Source organism: Rhinopithecus bieti, unplaced genomic scaffold, assembly GCF_001698545.2.
Source record: "Rhinopithecus bieti isolate Rb0 unplaced genomic scaffold, ASM169854v2 scaffold_16180, whole genome shotgun sequence".
NCBI classification, from domain to species: Eukaryota; Metazoa; Chordata; class Mammalia; order Primates; family Cercopithecidae; genus Rhinopithecus; species Rhinopithecus bieti.
In genome coordinates this window covers 13,805-28,650 of record NW_016808502.1, presented here as the reverse complement: position 1 = coordinate 28,650, position 14,846 = coordinate 13,805, and the positions used below count along the sequence as shown (strand labels likewise).

The 14,846-nt window shown below is 47.6% G+C and overlaps 1 protein-coding gene across 3 annotated transcripts in view; it reads left to right on the top strand.

The window, feature by feature from the left end:
• The window catches only part of LOC108538610 (tyrosine-protein kinase SYK), a 67,864-nt gene that overhangs the window by 39,526 nt on the left and 13,492 nt on the right, over positions 1-14,846 (top strand). For all 3 annotated transcript variants that reach the window (XM_017886785.1, XM_017886787.1, XM_017886786.1), the window contains exons 2-3: positions 5,991-6,448; positions 7,564-7,724. In XM_017886785.1, the coding sequence (XP_017742274.1) occupies positions 6,032-6,448; positions 7,564-7,724 (578 nt within the window). In that variant the 5' untranslated portion in view covers positions 5,991-6,031. The remainder of the gene's footprint in view (positions 1-5,990; positions 6,449-7,563; positions 7,725-14,846) is intronic.

Genomic DNA, 14,846 nt, shown 5'->3' with positions numbered 1-14,846 from the left:
AAAAAAAAAAAAAAAAAAAAAAAAAAAAGAATATAGTATATGATACATATAACATGCAAAATATGTGTTAATCAATTATTTATGTTACAGGTAAGCCTTCTGGTCAACAGTAGACTATTAGTTAAGTTTTGGGGGAGTCAAAAGTTATACAGGAATTTTTACGACATGCGGGGGTGGCCAGCATCCCCACATTGTTCAAGGGTCAGTTGTATATTCCTTGTAGAAACCTTAAAAAGCAAAGTGCAGCATGTTTCCACTGAGCAGGATTTTGCCAGCCTCTGGTTACACCCTGAAATCTGAGCAAGACAGTGAAATCTCCAGACCTTTGGTGCTCACATTTTAGGGCAAGGGCAGTTTTGTGTTATTGCTACAAAGGTAATAGATGCTTTTGAGAAGTTAACTATGTGTGGGGTTGGCCGAGGTAGGCTGAAGCAGCACCTGAGACTGGATCATCATGATGCAACTCTCTGAGTACAGGCCTGAGAAGGAGGAAGCCAAGTAGGAGGCAGGAGAGGCCTCCACCCGGAGGCAGAAGCACAGTGTGGTGGAGATAGTGAGCAAGGTGAGGTTGCAGGTCTCGGGCCTGCTCAAGGAGAGCCTTGTGGAAGAGGAATGAAGATTTGCGATGTGATGGAAAGGTTCCTTGTGAGCCTCACTCCACCTTCAGGGGTAGGGAATGGTCAGCAAGGAAAGGAAGGACCAGGTGAGACTTCCATTACCTGAGAGATGGCGGTGGCTTTCATAAGGACAGCATCAGGGGCTATAAGGACATATGATGGCTTGGAAATAAATTTTAAAGAAAAGCTACTGAGAGGACCCTGGAGACCAGCTCATCTAACCTGCTTCAAGATTCTCCATCCCTGTGACTCCATCAGATGGAGCTCAGCTCCTGCGCAAGCTCATGGCTTCCCTGCATCGGTGTGAGTGACCAATGCTTCTGGTAGAAAGCACATTCCTTTCTGACTTGGTGAGAGGGGAGACTCCTGAAAGCCGCTAGGGCCTCATCCTCAGCAACTCTGGTGCTCAGTGTCACTTCCTCAAGTAGGAGAGACTGAGGAAGGAATAGGTTTGCTGAGGGAGTGACATGAGGAGTCAAAAGCCTCATCTGGAGTATGTGGAGGTCAACTTGTCTGCTACACATCCAAGGGGGGATGTCAGATAAGCAGATGTGCAGATCAGGAGCTCAGTGGAGAGAAACGAATACCCGTTAACCAACCAATCTTTTTGATGAGTTCTCCTGCACCGGGAGCTGTTCCAGGCATGGTGATAGGACAGTGAACAAGGTCATCCTATGCTCGCCTACCAGAGCTGGCCCTCTGGTGGGAAGAATAAGACAATACTCAAATTCAACAGTGAATCATGATTGAGAGGACTGCTGCCTTCTGGAGATATGCTGCGGAGAAAAATTAGGCAGGGAAGGGAGGTATGCGGCCCAGGACATTACAAAAGATTATTTCATGTCAAAAAACACCTTTCTACTACTAAGTGCACATTTAACTTGTGTCATTAAAAAGGTCTTAAAAGAGCAAGGGATTTGCAGTGTTTTGAGGAGCTCACCTGACACCTGAAAACCCTCCTTGCTGAACCGCTGCCTGCCCAGGTGTGCATTGACATGCCAGACCCAGCAGGCTGAGGGGTACAGGTGGAGTTAAGGAGGAGCTAAGGGGCCTGGTTTGTTTCGCAGTTTTGTGCTTTGGAATGAAGTAGTTTCACATGTGGAAAAAAAAATAACTGGGAATGTTGAATTAAGAAAAACTAGGGAGCAAGTTCTAAACACTATTGAGAAGAAGATGATCCCTGGAAATGCTAAAGAGAATTTGAGCCATGGGCTGTTCCTGCAGTCAGAGTTAAGCATTGTGAGTTGGCAGAAGCATCAGGCAGGAAGGGCTGAGTCCGTGTGTGCAGGAGGAATGCGTACAAGGGAAAGTCGCAGGCTCTGTCCCTGTCTCGGTGGGAGTGGCAGAGATGCCATAACTGTGGCCAAGACTACGGCTGGGTGAAAAGTGAGACTCTCTGGATTTGCCATACTGACTGAGAGCTGATATCTGAAAAGTGGAGCTGAGAACAGCAGCCTGGGCCACTGTGGGCAGTGGCTGGAATGGAGATGGCCAACACCTGCCAAGGTGGCCTGAGAAAGAGGAGGTTGGAGACCAGGAGAAGGCCCCGGGTGGGTGCCGGCGGGTGCCAGTCCTGAGAAGGTAGGCACAGGAACACCATGGACACTGTTTATTCCCCCAATTAAATAGCCCAAAAATGTGCCATAAGCTGTCCTTGCAGTGAACCACTGATTCTGCCCAAACCATCACCACCAACACGCCCAGGTCAACTCCAGCATAGGAAGTCACATGGCCAGAAAAGGGCCATCAGCCACATAGGCGCTGACACAGTGTAGCACATTCTTCTGCCGCCTGCTTGGGAACTTACCTGCAACGCACCATCAGAGCCACACAGTGTCCCTGGGGTGTGCCTAGAGGTTGCTCCGGGTCTGCAGATGCTCCCCGAGACCTGGCCACAGCCTGTCTCACTTCCTTCCCATTCACTTCTATATGGAATTCATGCCGAAGTGCCAGCACCCATGTAATGATTAGTGACAAGCCAATGAATTTTAAAAATAGTAGCTATGTTAAGATTTATATAAGTTATATAAGTTAAAAAGTATTTGCTCACATTTTATTTAAAATTTTGTTCCTACAAAATTACTGTCTCAGTTGGAGCTGATGGTGCAGTCTGCTGTTCTGCAACTACATAAAAAGTAACCTGGGCCCTGCAGAGGGGACACAAGCATCAGGGCCAGGTACACAGCAACAGGGGTATTTGAGCTGGGTCTGCAAGGATGACCTAGATGGCCAGGAGGAAGAGCTGTGCGCGTCAGCAGAAAGCACATGTGGTGAGGACAAGAAGGGGAAGCCACAGCATCCCAGTGCTGTCCAGTGTGGTCTGTGGACTGGGCATGTTGGAAGAGGCAGGGAGGGCTGATGTGTGCTTTGAGGGAGGACCAGGCAGCTGGAGAGGGAGGCATCAGGAAGCTGGAGGGCAGAAGGTGAGGGGTGAAGGGCAGCAGTGGAAAGGACAGGGTTAAGCCAGGCAGGGGTCATAGATACGGGCAGTAAGGAGCATGCACCAGGGGCGCTTGGAAAATGAACCTTAGAGAATGCAAGGCCTGCGGAGGACTCCTGGGTTCCTGGCTGGGGCACTGCCTGGGCAGGGAAGGCAGAGAAGATGGAGAGCCTGGTCTCAGATGGCGTCAGAACCCGGCATCCGCATCATCAGGATTGCAGGAACAGCAGCGTCCCAGTCCCTGGGTGTACCAGAGCCCCCAGGCCATGTGGAAGTGTGAGACCTGCTGGGCTGCTGGGGAAACAATGGATATGAGGTTGGAGGCCTGAGAAGACCCACTGCAGGAAAAGGGTGGAGTGGGGGAAAGGCAGGCTGGGTGCAGTGGCTGACCTTCAACCAAAGCATTGTAGAAAAGGGAAGCAGTCGAAAGAGAAGTATTTCTTCCAAGAGACTCATCAGCACACTGTGTTTCCAGAGATGTCTTTCTGTTAACAGCATTCTTAGACTCCAAAGTAAATGTAGATATACTTTAAAAAACAAAAACACCTTGCTAAGAGATGAAATTTTAGAAACTTGTTGGGCAAAGAAAAGTCACTGATAGTCAACTACTGTGAGAGGCAAGCCAGGAAATGATGATGAATACCCTCAAATTATAATAAAACCCATGGCTCATTAGGGGCTCGCCCAGGAGTACTGACTTGAGGATACCATCTGGGGAGAACTCTGTTGCCTGTGTCAGGCTGACACTCTTACCTTTTGTAGCTCCTTGTAGGATAGTGCGTGTTGAGAAGAAGCCACTTCATACCATCGTGGTGCGGGTTCTGTGGTGTGGTGTGCTTCATGTGTGTGTTTTGTGTGTGTAGTGTGTACTATGGTGTGTGTGTCATGCATGTAGTTTGTGTATTGTGCGTGGGCAAGTGTGTGTGATGTGTAATAGTGTGCCATGTAGTGGTGTGGTGTACGTTTTGTAATGTGTTTTCTGTGTGTAGTGTATATGTAGTGTTTTGTGTTGCATGTAGTGTGGTTGTGTGTAGTGTGTATGTGTTTTGTATGATGGTTGTGTGTGCAGTGTGTGTGGTGTGGTGTAGTCTGTTACATGTGAAATGTGTGTGTAGTGGTTGTTAGTGGTGTATGTTAGTTTGTGTGTGGCGTGTGTGCAGTGGTGTGTGAGAATGTGGTAATGTGTTGCATGTGTAGTGTGTAATGTAGTTGTGTGGTGTGTATGTTGTGCAGTGTGTGCTTTGTATGTGTAGTTGTGTATGTATTGTAGTTTGTGTGTGGTATGTGTGGCATGTGTGGTGTGTGTAGTGTGTATGTAGTTTGTGTAATGTGTGCAGTGTGTGTAGTGTGTATGTAGTTTGTGTGTGTGTGGTGTGTGATGTGTGTAGTGTGCATGTAGTTGTGTGGTGTGTTTTGTGTGTGTTTTGTATGTGTAGTGTGTAATTAGTATAGCATGTGTTGTGTGTATTATAGTGTGTGTGGTGTGTATGTAGTTTGTATGTGGATATCGTGTAGTATGTGTGATGTGTGTAGTGTGTATGTAGTTTGTTGTGTTGTGTGTGGTGTGTATGTAATTTATGTGTGTTGTGTGGCAGTGTGTGAGTGTGTAGTGTATGTATGTGTGTATTATGCAATGTAGTGGTGTGTGTTTCGTGTATGTTTGTGTGTGTAGTTGTGTATTAGTGTGGTGTGATGTGTATAGTGTAAATTTGTTGGTGGGTGTGGGGTGTGTATTTTGGTGTTTGGGTGTGTGTGATGTGTATAGTGTGCGTGTAGGGCATGGTGTGTGTGTAGTGCAGGTGTGGTATGTGTTCATGGTGTATGTGACGTGCATGTAGTATGCATGTGGTATGGGGGATGTGTGTGTGTGTGTGTGGGTGGACTATGAGGGGCATGCGCTTTGCTCCCTGGATAAATGGATAGAGTCATCTAGATAATTTTCCATTCATGACCAGCCCCTTTTGGTTAAAATGTGCCTTGTTGGATACTTTTGGGGCTGGCAATATGTATCCTTCTCATTTACAACTATGATTGAGAGGAAATACTCTCCATGTTAAATATGCATTGGCCGCCTTCCTTTTTGCTTCTGAAATGTATTTATTTACCGTAAGCCATGTCTCTCCTATGTCAGATGTCCTCATGGGCTGGGAACAGGCATTATCTCTTTAACACGGGCCCTGCAGATGGGAAGTGGAGTTGCCCAGGAAGTGGTCTGGAGAAGTGGGGAGAGGACAGCCTATGGGCCCCAGGCTTCGGGAGCTGGGAGGGTGTCACTCTTCATGTCTCAGGCAGTGGCTTGTTGCTGTCATAGCCCTGGGCTGAAGGTGGGAAGGCCTTGTGGTGACCGCAATTCACAGTTCCGTGTGGGCCCTCAACGTGGCCTCACTTCACCTCTGGGGCTCAGCACCAGCGTGTGACTGACTGCTCCAGGCAGAGTCTGGCAGCTCAGGTGGGTGAGGCGGTGGTAGCGTCCTCCTTGGACGCTATGATGAGGAGCAGGGCTTCTCTAACATTGTCTGGACTCAGGAGGAACAGTTGGTTTGTGCTCATGTAGATTCTGCCTCCTGTGTGCGCGCTGGGACCCTTAGGGTCAGCCCAAGAGTCCTGTTTTGCAATAGACCTTCTGTTTGCTTCTCTTTGGGGTATGTTTATTGTTAGAATGTTTGTCCTTCCCCACCCCGCCGACAAAAAAGAATTATTTAATTTGGTCACTTCCATCAAATACTCTGATTTTAGCTTAGTTAGAAGGCATGCTGGAAACTGTAATGATGTGAACAGAAAGACAACTGTGTGTTGGAAGGGCCAAAGAGGGAAGTGTCTCTGTTCAGAGCTGGAACGGTTTGTCTCCGCTTTGAAAGAGTTTGAGTGGTTTTAGCAAATGTTCCCTGCCACGTGGGTTCCTCACCAAAGTTCTCTGTCTCTGTCTTGCCCAGGTGGACACCTGCCTAGGCGTGTGCCCTCCGGCCTCTGAAGCATGGCCAGCAGCGGCATGGCTGACAACGCCAACCACCTGCCCTTCTTTTTCGGCAACATCACCCGGGAGGAGGCAGAAGATTACCTGGTCCAGGGGGGCATGAGCGATGGGCTCTATTTGCTGCGCCAGAGCCGCAACTACCTGGGCGGCTTTGCCCTGTCCGTGGCGCACGGGAGGAAGGCACACCACTACACCATCGAGCGAGAGCTGAACGGCACCTACGCCATCGCCGGCGGAAGGACCCACGCCAGCCCCGCCGACCTCTGCCACTACCACTCCCAGGAGTCTGATGGCCTGGTCTGCCTCCTCAAGAAGCCCTTCAACCGGCCCCAAGGGGTGCAGCCCAAGACTGGGCCCTTTGAGGACTTGAAGGAAAACCTCATCAGGGAATATGTGAAGCAGACATGGAACCTGCAGGTGGGCCACAGCTGGTCCTGCTCCCTGGACCCAGGGGGCCCTGTGACCCCACACAGACTTCCTGGCTACATGCAACACCTATGCCTATGTACCCTGTGTGCCCAAATAACACAACCACCTCCTTAAGCATCAACTTTGGCCAAAAAGTGCCTCTCTCTAATACGAGCCTTTCCCCTTTCACAGCCACAGCTGAGAGGGCGGGCCCCTTTGTGCCAGCAGTGTGGGTTTCTCCACCACAGGGAACCACCGTTACCCAGTGCATGGAGGGCCTTTTCAGAGAGGCATTGATAGGTGTTGATTGGTTTCTATTTATCTGACAAGGTCCTACTAGACACACTGATAGGCACTTGATTTTATGGCTTCCTAATATCTCTTGCAGAACTTTCTGTGTCGACACTCATGAAGCTGCATCACCTGTTCTTTGGCTATCTGGTGTCACCTGCTATGCACTGTAATTTATTTAACTAGTACCTATTGATGGACACATTTGCTGTTTATGAATAAACGCTGCTAACAACATTGCTTTAGATCTATCGCATACTATGCTCTTATGCAACATCTGCAGGACAAACTTTGAAAGGGTTGGGATTGCCACACCAAAGGATATATATGGGTTTTTTTATTTTTTATTTTTTGAGACAGAGTCTTGCTCTGTCACCCAGGCTGGAGTGCAGTGGCATGATCTCAGCTCAGTGCAACCTCTGCCTCCCAAGTTCAAGCAATTCTCCTGCCTCAGCCTCTCAAGTAGCTGGGATTACAGGCATGTGCCACCACACCTGGCTAGTTTTTGTATTTTTAGTGGAGATGGAGTCTCACCATGCTGGCCAGGCTGGTCTCGAACTCCTGACCTCAAGTGATCCACCCACCTTGGCCTCCCAAAATGCTGGGATTACAAGTGTGAGCCACTGTGCCCAGCCATATGCTTTTTATTTATACACTTGAAAGTACTTAAGTAATGTGTAAAGATCTTTCTGGTTTTATTTACTGAATGAATGAGTGAATAAGGTTTGATCCTGTTTTACCATGCCAGGACTCGAGACAGACTGGAAATGCCTTCTGCATCATTTTCATTTTTCCTCGGTATCGTTTACTCTGCTCTGCTCTCTACGTGGCAGGGTCAGGCTCTGGAGCAGGCCATCATCAGTCAGAAGCCTCAGCTGGAGAAGCTGATCGCCACCACAGCCCATGAAAAAATGCCTTGGTTCCACGGAAAAATCTCTCGGGAAGAGTCTGAGCAAATTGTCCTGATAGGATCAAAGACAAACGGAAAGTTCCTGTGAGTATCATGCCTTCCCCCTCACCTCCTGCCACCAGGCCTGTGGGGACAATTGGGAATAATTCAGCTTCCCTGTGACTGGCCTCACATGACCCTGGGAAGGGGCCATACATTGTCGTTTGACAACATGCATGCTGGCCTGTCCTAAAGACATTTCTAACTAAAGCTATCACCTGTGACCCAGTGTTTATTTTGCCCAGTCTAACTCTAAAATGAACACTCTTTTTGGGCACTGAGGGACGTAAAGTTTAAAGAAAATGTGATTCAACCCCATAGTCTCCTTTTAATGGCAAATTGTAGGATGCATAGCAAATTCTGTGGTTATCCAACTGAAATTAAAATACTGCAGTTTTTTCACTCAAACTACCCCCTTGATCTCAGACTTTACTTCTATTTTTACATGAAACAAGATGCTAACACAAAAGATGTTAAGGAAAGTTTCCTGCGAGTAGCGTCCATGAGTGATGAGTGCAGGTTTGTGGGCTTCAGCCTTAGGCCCACAATCATTAGAGGGTCTGTCTGAATCCTGGGTTCTGTTTGCTATCCTCAGTGGTTCAGTGTAAATCTAAATTGTAGAAGGTTCTGAGATACAAGCCAACGTGGTCAGTCAGTTGTCCAGAGAAGGTAAAGAACTGGCTTTGGGAGGTGTCAACCTTGTTCCTTCAAGGGTGTCTGGTCAAGGTGGCTCAGTGGGGTGGTTGTCTCTGGGAGAAATGATCCCCTGGTCACCTCTCAGTGTCCTTGCAGAGATGCTTATCTTGGAAGCATAACCAGAACCAGCGATGCAACCTCATGGTTTGGCAATTGGTGAATCCCCAGCTGACTTCGTAAACTTTTCCTAGATTTAGAAGTGTTTTCTCTGCATGTCCATCTAGTCAAAGGAATTTCCTCAGACTTGACTGTCATACCTTGTATTTCAAAAATGATCTTAGCTGAGTGCAGTGGCATGCACCTGTAGTCCCATCTACTCCTGGCAGGAGGATCGCTTGATCCTCACTATGATTTCACTATGGTTTGAGGCTGGTTTGAGACCAGCCTGGGCAACATAGTGACACCCTGTCTCAAAAAAAGGAAAAAAGAAGAGAAAAGAAATTGACCACAATACTATTAAAAAAAAAAAAAAGAAGGAAGAGTGGCCCAGGTTGCCATGCAGTGGTGCCTACAGCAATAGTCTTTATTGGGATGCAGCCCCACACAGCAGCAGAACGCTGTGGGGAGGGAAGACATTGCCCCTCACTGGAGGCACCTATGGCTGTTTTTGCTGAGGTTTGGCCTCTTACCATCTTCTCAGCAATAATTTCCAACATGAATGTCATGGAGCCATGCACGTAGCATCTTGGCGTGTGAAGTCAGCCCAAAATAGCATAATCCGCACGATGAGGTTGGCCAACTTCCTGCTGGTTAAGAAGCCTACTCATAGCCTCTTCAGCCACGAAGCCATTTCTTTATTCAGAGTTGTCTGTTCCCGAAAATAGTAGTTGCACCCTTCATGGCCATGACTTCTGCTCTCTCCTTCCTTTCTGGGGGATGTGTATAAACCCATGCAGAAGGCTGGGAGGTAAAGCTTTTATTTGCTGAACACGCCTTGTTCTCTATCTGCCCTGTACAGACTGACATCTCATGTGTCCTCACAGCACATGCACCTGACACTGGGGCTTATGGTTTATCCAAGAGAGTCTCAAACTTGCTGTGCTTCCTATTCAGCTGGAGTCAGAGCTAACCAGGCATGGGCCTGTGGGAAAGGAGTCTGGGCTTCTGCATTTTCACCAAGCGCCCCCTCCTTAGTTGTCCTCTTCTCCTGGGTTCTTATTCTACCTTATATTGCAGTTTCCCAGTTATCACCCCATAATCGCCAACCTCCCAGGTAATAGCTTCCAAGGCTTTCTCCCTTGTGTTGTCCACAGCTCAGTCCCCTACCTTCCTGTGCTCCCTTCACACCTGCAGGGCTCACCTGTGGACTGGTGGTGCATAGCACCCCATGCCCAGGCCTGGCATTAGGCAGGGTATTAGTGAGAGGGAAGAGTAGAGCTAAACCTGGGCAGCAAGACCCAGTTTCAGAACCCATGTTCCCATGATGGTTGTAGAACCTTAGGCTAAGGGGAACTTTCCCCAGGCTCTGCTCTGCTGGTTCTGTGACCGTCTTGAGGATTCAATGAAAATGCACGCCATGTACACAGCACAGTACATGTGGTCATCACCGGTGTAGCTTTTCTTCTCTCTTCAGTGCTCTTTCTCCATCATGAGCACCAGGCAAGTCTCCTTGTCAGGGTATCTTACGGTGTTTTTAACAGAGAAAATGTGAGGAAACATCCTGGAAGGCTTTACCACCTGGCAGTTTCACCTCGTGGCAACCTTTCATCTCCTACAGAACCTGGCTGGGGTTCTTAGCTATTGCCAAGTGTGTAAACCTTCCTTGTTGCAGTGTAGGGGGCGTGTTATCCTGTGAGTGTTTGAATATGGTTGTGTATGCTTGTGGAGAGCATGGAGAATTTGCCGTTGTACTGAAATACAGTCCAAATCTACCATGCTTCCAGCATGGGGCAGAGTGTGCGTCCCTGAATGCAATGTCTCCCAAGTCCAGGTTGCGCAGATGTTGGTCCATATTCTTTCATCTTTGGAAGTGTTTCTTTGTGTGTTTCTTTCATGGGAAATAGAACTAAAAGCCTCCAGGGAACTCTTGTGAACCATCACCAGATGCTGTGGCTGCCCTTTCGGTGTGAGTGCGTCAGCTCTGATCCGCTGCGGGAGTCTGTACTTTACTCCCCTGTGGGGTCAGGCTAACGTTGCAGGAAGTCCCAGACCTGGTTTTGAATCATCCAAATCTGCCCTACTTGCAGATAGTTTTATAAAATGTCCATTATTTGCAACAAATAGCCACAGCACAAGGTCTTTGGAGTCAGAACTGGATTCCAGTCACTGCTGGATGTCCTCACTGAGCCAGTGGCTGTTTTTTTCCCACCGTTCTTCTTGGGCCCTCATTCAGATTCTCCTAAAGAATGTGTCCACGTCTACTTTCCAACCGTCATGTCAGCTAATCCATCCATGGACCAACGTTACTGGAGTCTGTAGTTGCTTGAAGCACTAAGTGCCAGGCACCATTCTGGACTTTGGGAAGGGAGAAGTCAATCAGCAAGCCCCTGCCTGCATTTCAGTGGGAGAAAGGACACTGAACAATGGGAAAGGACTGCATTTAAGTAAGGGTGTAGAGCATACTGGGGTCGGGATGCTGGGGCTTGTTTCTGCTGCGTGGAGAGGATGGGCCTTGCTGTGAGGGAGGCCATTGAGAAGAGGCCTGAAGGCAGCAAGGAAACATCCCTGCCCAGGGAATGGCGAATTCAAATGCCCTGTGGAAGGAGCGTGCCTGGGGAGCAGGGCACCCACAGAGGCCAGTGTCACTGGCACAGAGTGAATGGAGAAGGGTGGAGTTGGGGGCCAGGTTGCAGAGCACTCACGGCACTGGGAGGACCCTGCTTTGGGCGAGTTGGGGGGCTGTCTTTAGGAAGCAAAGGGCCAGGGCCAGCTGATATTCGGTGGGCTCTGCCTGTCTACACCAGTTTGCTATAGGGAGGTGTGCGTGTTCATATACTTGCAAACCAAATGTGTTGATTTCTTCATTGTGATTTCAGGGCCTTCACTTTCTCATGCCTGAGCATCAGTCAGTTTGTCTCTGTTCTGATCTCCTGTCCACCCCACCCACTGTGCTTTGACCTGGGTCCTGTGCAGGCCTGTGGGCTGGCCCTTAGGAGGTGTGCAATGAATGCCTGTCACCTAAATCAATGAATTGTTTGGACCCATTCTCCATCTCCCTGCTCGTTTTTGCTTTCCACTTCCTGACATGTAGTAATACCACTGCAGTTCTGTGTAGGGGCAGCTCCACACCTGTCAGTGTTGGGGAAGGAATGGGGATTCTTGCACCTCTTTCTACCTCCTCTTAAATCATTACTGATGGACAGAGGCAGGGACACAGCAATAGATATAGAAATATAAAAACATGACACTGTGCACTCCATGGTTTGTAAGATTTGCTTTCTCTGGGTAGGAGGCAGTGTGGACTGTTAACAACATATCACTCAGATTGTCTGGCCTCAAATGCTGGCTCCACCTTATCACCAGCTATGAGACCTTGAGCAAGTTACTCAGTGGTCTGTTTCCTTCATTTCTTTGTCTGTAAAATAGCTTTATTGTCTGTAAAATAGCTTTAATGTCATCTCTGACTCTCAGAGTCTTTGAGGGTTGTAGAGTATCATAAACTGAAGGCCCTCTGCAGTGTGGTTGGCACCGAATGAAGCAGCTTCATCCCCCTCCCCCTGCAGTGACCTGGACCACACTTGGATACATCAGTAACATACACTGAATGTCAGGTCCTCCATGCAAACTCTTCCCGTCCCTGCATCACAGGTATACCATGACCTCTGCAGGTGAGTCATTCTTCTGCAGCTGAGAAAACCAGGCAGGTCTCCCTTATGTTCTTCTGCCTGCCGTAGGTGTGTTTATTTCCACTCTGTGGCTGTGAATATATAGTGTGAGAGTCACTGTCTGGCCATAAAAGGATTCACACTAGACTTTTGCTTTTATGAAGTGACAAACTTAAATAAAGAATAATTATTTTGGCCAGGCACGGTGGCTCACGCCTGTAATCCCAGCACTTTGGGAGGCAGAGGCAGGTGATCACATGGTCAAGAGATCAACACCATCCTGGCCAACATGGTGAAACCCTGTCTCTACTAACAATACAAAAATTAGCTGGGCATAGTGGTGCGTGCCTGTCATCCCAGCTACTCGGGAGGCTGAGGCAGGAGAATCGCTTGAACCTAGGAGGCAGAGGTTGCAGTGAGCTGAGATCACGCCACTGCACTCCAGCCTGGGTAACAGAGCGAGACTCCGTCTCAAAAAAATTATTATCGTTATTATTATTATTTCACAGAGGGGGTTGGAAGATTATTTTTGCATTGTAAGCCATACACTAATCAACAGGATTTTACTAGTTTGGTGGATAATATGGGTAAACAAAATCCCAGCGATTACTCTTCACACTTTCATCATGAGTACCAATATGCCATCTCCACCATTCAGATGCCAGCATTTCAGCCTGAGAATCGCTTTACGTGGAAAGTGGCATTAGTAAGAATTGGACTGAAAGTTGAAAAAAACAAAAGATTTCCTGAAACACATGCACCCTCCATGGCCATCGCAAAATGCCTTTGTTCAAACAGACCTTGAAAACACTGAGGGTAAGGCAGCATATTTTGGAGATCTAGATCAGATTATAAATCCTCGGTAATGCAGTTCAAAATGCAGATGATAGAAGCAGATTACGTCTGGGAGATGCCGTCCAACTCGGCTCCTAGTTTTCTCTCCTCAGGAACTATACGTGAAATCCACTTACAGTGACAGTACACCTGAGCCAGAGGGCATTTACCACTTAAGGGGGTGAAATTTCTTGGTTTTCAAAGAAGAACTAAGCTGTGGAGGAGCTTGTCCAAGGCCGGAAGGCAAAACCAGGTCCCTGATGTTGTCTGGGGCTAAGCAGAAACAGCAGCCAGCAACCAAATCTATCTCCAGAGACTCCACAACCATGGGCCCCTCCCTATTCCCCATGCAAGGTGCAGCACCAGGGGGTGTCCGTGTGAAATCTCAGAACACACAGAGGTGTCCATCAGCTTTCCCCTCTCTTGTGTCCTGTCCACACAGCTCACCCACACCTTTCAGGAGTGACTCTGAGAAGGTAGTTACAGGGCCTTTGCACGTGTGCTTGAAGAATCACGAATATAGACAGAGGCTGTTTGTGGAGGAGCTGGGCAGTGTGAGCCAGTGGTTGTCCCTCACAGCCGCCTGTGGCGTTTCTGGAGGTGATGTTCATCACCTGGCCTTTGCCATAGCGGCCCTGCCCTTGTCTGGGGTCTAGCTGGCCAGAAGCGGGCACTAGAGAGGGAGTCCTCCAGCCCACATTCGGTGGGTGAGGGTCAGAGTGCTGCCTTGTTGGTGACGTCAGGGACCAAGTCTAGGGAGAGGGGCTGAGTGGGGAGGGAGATCCCCTGCCCCCAGAGGCCTTGTATGACAGCACAGGTTGCTATTTGGAGAAGCTAGTCACAGCTGTCTGTGAAAAATGAATTTGTTAGAAAAGGAAACAAAGCTTACTTTCCAAATATTATATATCCCTTCCCCAAAAGGGAGGATCCAGGATTGAGGGGTCTGAAGCATACACAATTTGAAGACCCTCTTATTTTTGAAAAAATATAAAATTAGGCATACAATAGAGCATATTTTCTAGACTAAGAAAAAAATTCAATAAATTAGAATTTTTAAAGGCTGGTAAATACAAGCATACAAAATTTAGACAAGATAATGTAATATTTTACTTAATTGCCTGACACGTCTCTATAACACCTTTTATTTCCTCCATGTCCTTGATTTCACTGTGTTTGACTGCATCTTAGTTCAACAATAATTTATTAATACATTTGTCTATATATAGAAAAAGAGACTATTCACTCCTTCCTCTAGGTTCACACTTCATTATTAGTAATACCATGTACATTTTTAGAATCCTTGTCAAATTTGGGAGGGGAGGTTAAAGTAGAACAGAGTGATCTTCCCTGGCTGTGACTAAAATATCTTTTACAATCTGTGCAAAACCTACGGCCATGCAGTCACATTGCTGGGCTCCTCTTGGTCTGGAGGAGGCTGTGATCAACTCATTTCTGACCCTCATCCACTTGGTTCACACAATGTGGTTTATTGCCATCGTGTACAGCCAATTCTCCCACACACATTACTCTGCTAAAATGTAATGGGATGTGTCCTTCATTTCATCTTATAAATGATCTTAGGATGGAAATGCTCTAAAGAGTCCATGCCGGGCAAAATTTTAAAGATGGAAGTGTTGTTTTCTTTGTGTTTAGTATCCAGGTAAATATTTTATTGTTTTTGGCTAAGAGTCCTTGTAAATCTTACAAAGCCAAGAATAAGTTCAAGGTGACCTTTAAGACACGTAAGTGACTGCTCTCCAAATAGCTCAGTTAATGTTAAAAATAAAAGGTAGTATTTCAGATCTGTGGACGGAGTCGTCCAACCAGTAAGTCACCAATTCCATTTTAACTACAGTTTCTACCTTCTGACTTT